The following is a 6,739-nucleotide window of genomic DNA, read 5'->3' on the forward strand; positions in this document are numbered from 1 at the left end:
GGCCCCGTGAGCCAAGGCCAAGAGAGTGTCTGCTCTTGATATAACGACCGCTTGGTCTCTTTAACTTTGTTTTTGCAATCATGGACAACTACCGAGGTTTTGAATTATCAACAATGCCGTCTTTTAGGACAATACATCGAATACGTCAACAGTTATTTGGGGACGCGGTGCTCATCGACGATGAGGCTGCGTTGAGGTCGGACTCAACAAAACCCGAGAAGAGGGCGGTTGGACACACAGCAACTGAGGATCTGTCACATCGGTGGACAGTCGCCAATGCCAACAACGGCCTCATCAAGCTCCCGACGGAGCTCCATATGATGATAATGGAACACCTTACCTTTGGACAGGTTGAGTCCCTGCGACGGACATGCCGAGCCCTCCGAGGCCGCATCAGTAAGCCCGTCATCCGCGAGGTGTTTCCGGGCATCAAGTTTGAGCTCCTGTCGACTTGCTACCGGTGCCTCTGCTACGACCCTCTGAGGGATACGCTCATCCGGGCCGACGAGTCGGACGCCCGGTATCCCTTGGCCAGCGAGTGCCTCGACTGCGTCGCTGCGAGGGGAGGCTTCATGGTCGGACGCAGGTACACCCTCGGGACGTGGGCGAGCGTCTGGGTGTGCCGGTACTGCGGGTATCCCGTCACATCCGGGGCGGCGTGGAACGAGCCAGAGTTTCACCGCGTGTGCTACAGGAGGTTTCACTGGATGCTCTTTTACTTTTTCCTCGTGGGGATTGCGCAGGGTTTCGTTACGATCATAGGGTCGGCGCTGTGTTGGGGCTTTTATAACAAGGAGAAGATGGTTCTGGCGCCTACGATTGTAAGTAGGTTTCTTCTGTTTCAAGAGGTTGTGCTGACGGGAGTAGGTCAATTTCTTTATGGCGTCTTGGGTATTCTGCCTGACGCTGTTGAGAAACGTAGAGCTGAGGACGTACCACTGGACCTTGATACTAGAGCTTGGAATCCTAGGACTCTGGATTCCTCCCCTGCTCACGATACTCGGGAGTGCTCAGAACAGACCAGGGAGACCGTGTCCAGCTGACGTCGCAACCATCTTTTTTGTCGTCAGCAACATGTAAGTCAAAGCTGGGAACTTGTGAAGAAGTACCAACCTGTGAACAGCATGTTCCGCGTCGTCAACGTCCTTGGCAACGCAATCCTTATGTCCGAGTACAAGCTCTGGCGGCGCCACCGGCCGAACCAGTCGCTGGTGCAACGGGCCCTGAACAAGACGGCCGCCATCTTGGTCTTCTGGACGTACCCGCAGAGCGTGGAGCAAAAGTATCCGGGGAAATGGTGGTTGACGAGGCGAGAGCTGCAGCAGGTTTGATCAAACACTAAGCGGAGAAAAGAACTGTCACAAAATCCGGGGGTTGACCGAACACGCAGATCTTGCATGTTGGACAAGGGGGAGGGGGGAGAGATTCTGGGGTAGTGGCCGGAGACATGGAGGGCCAAGCTGAGCAGAGAGTCGATTGGCTCGAGGAACCAACTGACATATCACAGTCGAATCTCTTGTCAGCACATCTTGGATCTCCTTTCAAGTCTCTCTGAATCTCGGATTCAAGGGGGTAATGCACGGATCAGATCTAGCAAAACCTGGGAATGCAACACTACTCGTGGGAAGGAAGTTGCTAGGAGGATTTTCTCCCCCGTCAGCTTCAGCTCAACACACTATGGCGTCCCAAGGGGAGATTGATCTCCGTCCTGCTGAGCTGAGGATTGCTCTGTCCAGTAAGGCCGAGAGCACAGAACTCAACAAAGTGCTTTAGCTTCACGCGCGGTGCTGTTTCACTCGAGGCGCGTCCAATCTCGGGCACCCTTGGACAAGAGGAGATTAACAGCTTTGGATAACTCTCTGTTCAATCTTGTTTGCTTTTACGGGCTTTTTGTGTCTCGTACAAGGCATCAAGGCATCGATACCTCACCCCCCTAGGCTGCCCTCTTGGTTGGCGTCTCAGCGTGGTTGCTCGCAATCTTGGTGTTGTGAAAGTCAGCGTTCTGATCATCCGGCTCAGCAGCTCTCTTCCCTCCTTGACCAAAGGCACCCTGCAAAGTCTGCGACAAGCTCTGGCCGCTTCTGCCGTCTTGACCACCATCGTCGTGCCCCTGACTGCCGGCGGCGTTGCCGGACTTGGGCACTCGAGGCTGGTGCTGATCGTGGTGCGTCGCGTTCCTCCTCGTGGGCGTCCCGTCATAGTTGCTCGCCACCCGCGTGTCCTTGGTCTCGTCCCCGGTGCCCGACTCTGCAGTCGCCCCCGTGCCAAATATGCTGCCCAGGATGGCACTGCCGGATGCACCGCTCGGCGACGTGCCCCCGCGCTGCTTAGCCGTCATCTCGATGGAGCGGACGTTTGCACCTCCGGCGCCGACGCCCCCGCCTACTCCCCCGCTGGGAAGCTTCTCCAGGGGCGCGGTAGACCCTTCACTCCTCTGGGGGTTGACGTGGCTCAGCTCGTGGCCGCCAGTTACGGCGTTACCCCCGACGCCGGCGCCCGAGAGGCCCTCGTCCCTCTTGGCCTGGGCTCGGTCCCTGCGCGCCTGCTCCTCGCTGACCTGGGGCTTGCTCCTGGACTTGTAGTAGATGCCGGCGCCGAGGAGGGCTACTCCTGCGCCGATGGGGACGGCGGCGGAACGTTGCTGGCTTGCGCCAAAGACCTGCTTCATGATGTAGATAGGTGAGATTATAGTAATTATTAGAACTGTTAGAACTGTGAGATTTAGCAGATAGAACAAGAATTAGACATGACTGAATATTCAAAGGTTTTCTACTGCTTCTGTTCGTGACGTCTTCGATAGAGTCGTCTACTCATCATGACAACATCGACGTGTAAGTCAGGCCCAGAAACAGCAACGTCAGGAACGGACAATAAGCCGATTTCCTAGTTGTTTCTTTCAACTTCAAGTGAATAACAAGTCATTTAAAAATTGTAATTACGATGAGAGCGTTAAATTGCGATTAAACCGTTCATCTTCTGATCGAGTTCCCATGGTGAACATGCTCATCTCGAATATCCATGACGGCTCGACCAGACCCTTGATGAGACTCGGTCCTTCTTTACTCCGGCCTTGGAGAAGCAAGTACCGAGCAAGCACCTCATTGGTTCTACTCTCATGCATGCATTCCCCCCGGTTGCAGTGCTAAAAGGCGGAGCCGCGTTTTGGCGGATACTAGCGGGTGCTTCGGAGCCGCAAGCTAATGCACGGTGGTTCTTTTTTTCCCCTCATCTCACTTGGTGCATTAGGCTGTTTTGCAGGGGAGGTCAAGAAGCATGGGGAAAACGGAGTTGAGGATGTTGTTGAAAGATGGTCATGATCTTCATTGTGAAGTCATGGGGATTCCAGAATGGGAAGCAGACTTGTTTCTTGAATAGAGGACGCTAACAACTTTCGAATTCTCGTATTAATACTGTCAAGGCCTTGAAGGGCTGAAGGAAAAACAAAACATACCCTGGCATGCTTGTGCTAAAACGGGCCGTCGAGAATTTGGAGAAGGCGTATTTCCAGTACGTAAAGTGCAGTCTTGGCTTGGCATCTCATTTACAGGCGGGCGTATTGAAGAAGCTCCAAGCCATTTGGAGAGGCTGTACACGCAAATGCTACCCATATCAATCTGCAACCGGCACGCGCCATGATCGACCCATCAACGCACATCTTTCCAAGAGAGTGAAGCTCTGCCACGTCGTACGTAGTACACACACGAGGAGATTCTCAATGTGTATGTATATCCACAAAACGAGATGCGGATCCGAAGGTTTGCTTCTGGTTGAGAGCCAACCATGACCACGGAACACCATGTCCACATCAAAAGCCCGGGGAATTGGCATCAGTCCGGGGCCCCGATCAACGACCCAAGAAAACATGGGGTTGGTCTTGTCTTCTGGAGATCCTCTTCCCCAGATGCGACCCCCCTTTGATCTAGAGCTGTTGAAGGGGTCATGCTTCGAGGTCAGCTGCTTCACCAAGCAAGCGTCCTTCTCTCTTGGCTTCCTCCACGTCTAGAATGTCTCCTCCACATTGTACATCCCCTCACAGAAAAGCCCCATCAACGGCGCGTAGTGTAGACGACCAGGCTCTCGGTTGGCCGGAGGATGGATTCCGCCTTTCCTTCTCTGCACATACGACAGATCCCCAACAATGGGCCACCATGCAACCTGTTCCCCCCCTCCGCATCCAGAACGACGGTGAGGCTTTAGGGCTGTTTAACCTCCTCTGCTTGGTCGAATCCTCGTCGGGCGAAGGGATCGTGTGGGGAATTTCCTGGGGACTCCAACTTTTGACTAGTGTTCGTCCCCCGCAACCAGAGGAAGAAGAGGCGTTGGTCCACACAGTCTGCACGTACCTTTCATGGAGAAGATCGTTAGTCTGTATCCCCCTGTCCGTTGCCCTGATGAATCCTAGACACTGGACTCAGGCCGGCACATGCTGCCCTTGACTCGTTACGGTTGGACCGGCGGCGCCACCTTGTAGCAAGCTGTATGGTTACAGTACGCCTGAACGGACAGGCGGCGCTTGGGGGAGGAGACACAAGAGATCGTCTTGGCTCCTCTTCCCCTAGTGGTGGAGATCTGGCTTAGCTTTTTCTTGGTACCACCATGAGAACTGGGGAAAAAGCACACAGAGAGTCAGTAAGACTGGCCTGTTAATGCATGGGGGGGACCGGATCAAAGGGTGGCGCCCCTTGTTCCGTGCCAATCTGGGGGACCTGGTCCTTGGAAGGGCTTTTCTTCTGCAGATGCCAATGGCCTGATATAAGTCTGGGGTTCACCTCGTTCCTCCTCCTCGACATTCTCGAATTGAGTCTCGACATTGACTGGTTTCATCAACTTCTTTCTTCTTCTTCTCGAGCAACATCAAGATACCCATCCCCGTCCAAGAGGAAATCGATTCTTGACGCCTCCCCTTTTCTCTTGTCCCTTTTCCTCACCCACGAGAGGTCCATCACTCTGGATACCATCACCACAATGGCCACCACCGAGCACACCGAGCAGCTCCACGAGAAGCACAACGGCATGAACGGCAGCTATGACCCCGAGGCCCAGCGCATGGATGCCCTCAAGCAGTTCCGCTCCGCGGCCAGCGTCCAGATGAGCCCTGAGCTGTTCGAGAAGCTCTACCTCTCGCCCATGAACGAGGTCAAGGGAAACCTTCGACAGACCTTTGGCAACCCTACTCCCATGTACGCCCAATCGAGCTCCCATTATGGCATCAAGTCACTGACAAAGATACAGCGCCCTCGTTGGCTTCCTTCTCGCCTTCACTCCCCTGACCTGCTGTCTCATGGGCTGGCGAGGCGCCGGCGGCAGCGGTGCTTCCGACAAGTGAGCCTTACACCTCCACCTCTCCTATATACCATACTAACAACATCACCAGCGCCGTCTACGTCTTCATGGGCGGTCTCCTCATGCTCGTCGGCGGTATCCTCGAGTGGGTTCTCGGAAACAGCTTCCCCGCCTGCGTCTTCTGCTCCTTCGGTGGCTTCTGGTTCTCCTATGGCGGTACCCTCATCCCTGCCTTTGGCACCTACGCCGCGTATGCTCCCGCCGATGCTGAGTCTGCCGCCGAGGGCCTCACCACCACGGGCTTCAATGCTAGTCTCGGTAAGCTTCTGCAGAAATCAAACTGTTATCGAGTGTGTACTGACAGGATTCAAGGTTTCTGGCTGCTGTTCATGGGTGTCTTGACCTTTGTCTTCCTCATCTGCTCGCTCCGAACCAACCTCGTCTTCGTCGCCATCTTCTTCAGCCTGTGGTTCTGCTTCATGCTCCTGACTGCTGCTTTCTGGACTCTGGCTCAGGACTTTACTGGCAAGGCCAAGCTTGCTCAGAAGCTGACTATTGTACGTGCCCCTCTACTCTAATGGATAGAATAGAAACTAACTTGTCACAGGCTGGTGGTGCTTGTGGTTTCGTCACCTGCATGGCTGGCTGGTACATCCTCATCGCCGTCCTCTTCGCCATCGTCGACTTCCCCATTCAGATCCCCGTCGGCGACCTGTCGACCGTCATCAAGGGCAAGAGCGAGAAGGAGCGCCAGGCTTAATTACACTACACTCTGAACAAGACGAAAAGGAGGTGAAGGGAGGCTCCACGAGAGCCTGTTTCCTTGTGGCGTTGTCGAAGGCGTTGCTCCAGTCAACGGTTGGATTGGGTGGTTTATTGTTGTTGGGAATCTCGGGCCTCTTGGGGAAACAGAGGCATTAGCGAGCTTCTGTTTGAACTATATTTGATTATCGGATACTTGGCATTGACCAATGTAGCTTTTACTTGCAGCGGACAAAATCTAGTCGGCATCAGGGACGTCCCCAGATGTGTTTGCTCTAATTACTATTCTCTTCTTGGTGTGGAATTTTCATTGCGTGTCTGGCGGAGGTGAGAGACTGAGATGTGCACACGGGACGAACAGACTGAACCAGCCACGCTGCACATAGAGCCAATGCGCCAGAGATGCTTTGTACAGCAAGCATTAACCTCGTTGCAACACGTGTTGGGCGGTCTAGGCCGTCCCCCATGTGTTGCTAGCTTGTGCATGCAGGTTGCACCCATCGCTTACGGCTTCGAGAACGTAAGGGGGGCAAACAACTGGGCTGGATGTCAACACGACTGGACAAGAAGAATTGTATGCGCAAACCCCATCCTTCAAGGCAACCACACTCAATGCTCGACGCTGCGGGCGCAGACGGCGGCTGGGCATCTGCAGATCTCCTCCTCCGGATCCCCGGCTTCGTGTTCTGGATGG

The 6,739-nt window shown here is 54.5% G+C and overlaps 3 protein-coding genes across 3 annotated transcripts; 2 read left to right on the top strand and 1 right to left on the bottom strand.

Annotated features, from left to right (window-relative positions):
• Positions 1 to 113: 113 nt before the first annotated feature.
• On the top strand, positions 114 to 1,331 carry LRP88_07601 (uncharacterized protein; the record flags this gene model as incomplete). The annotated part of the gene is made up of 3 exons (XM_083244123.1): positions 114 to 825; positions 971 to 1,076; positions 1,124 to 1,331. The coding sequence occupies 3 exons, from the start codon at positions 114 to 116 to the stop codon at positions 1,329 to 1,331; spliced, it is 1,026 nt and encodes a 341-aa protein (XP_083098617.1).
• Positions 1,332 to 1,933: 602 nt separating this feature from the next.
• Positions 1,934 to 2,668, bottom strand: LRP88_07602 (uncharacterized protein; the record flags this gene model as incomplete). The annotated part of the gene is made up of 3 exons (XM_083244124.1): positions 1,934 to 2,081; positions 2,144 to 2,221; positions 2,313 to 2,668. The coding sequence occupies 3 exons, from the start codon at positions 2,666 to 2,668 to the stop codon at positions 1,934 to 1,936; spliced, it is 582 nt and encodes a 193-aa protein (XP_083098618.1).
• A 2,297-nt stretch (positions 2,669 to 4,965) lies between these two features.
• On the top strand, positions 4,966 to 6,043 carry LRP88_07603 (GPR1/FUN34/yaaH family-domain-containing protein; the record flags this gene model as incomplete). The annotated part of the gene is made up of 5 exons (XM_083244125.1): positions 4,966 to 5,180; positions 5,233 to 5,322; positions 5,375 to 5,601; positions 5,656 to 5,840; positions 5,891 to 6,043. The coding sequence occupies 5 exons, from the start codon at positions 4,966 to 4,968 to the stop codon at positions 6,041 to 6,043; spliced, it is 870 nt and encodes a 289-aa protein (XP_083098619.1).
• Positions 6,044 to 6,739: the final 696 nt, after the last annotated feature.

Source organism: Fusarium phalaenopsidis, assembly GCF_050370095.1.
Source record: "Fusarium phalaenopsidis strain FUZ10S chromosome Unknown contig_32302, whole genome shotgun sequence".
NCBI classification, from domain to species: Eukaryota; Fungi; Ascomycota; class Sordariomycetes; order Hypocreales; family Nectriaceae; genus Fusarium; species Fusarium phalaenopsidis.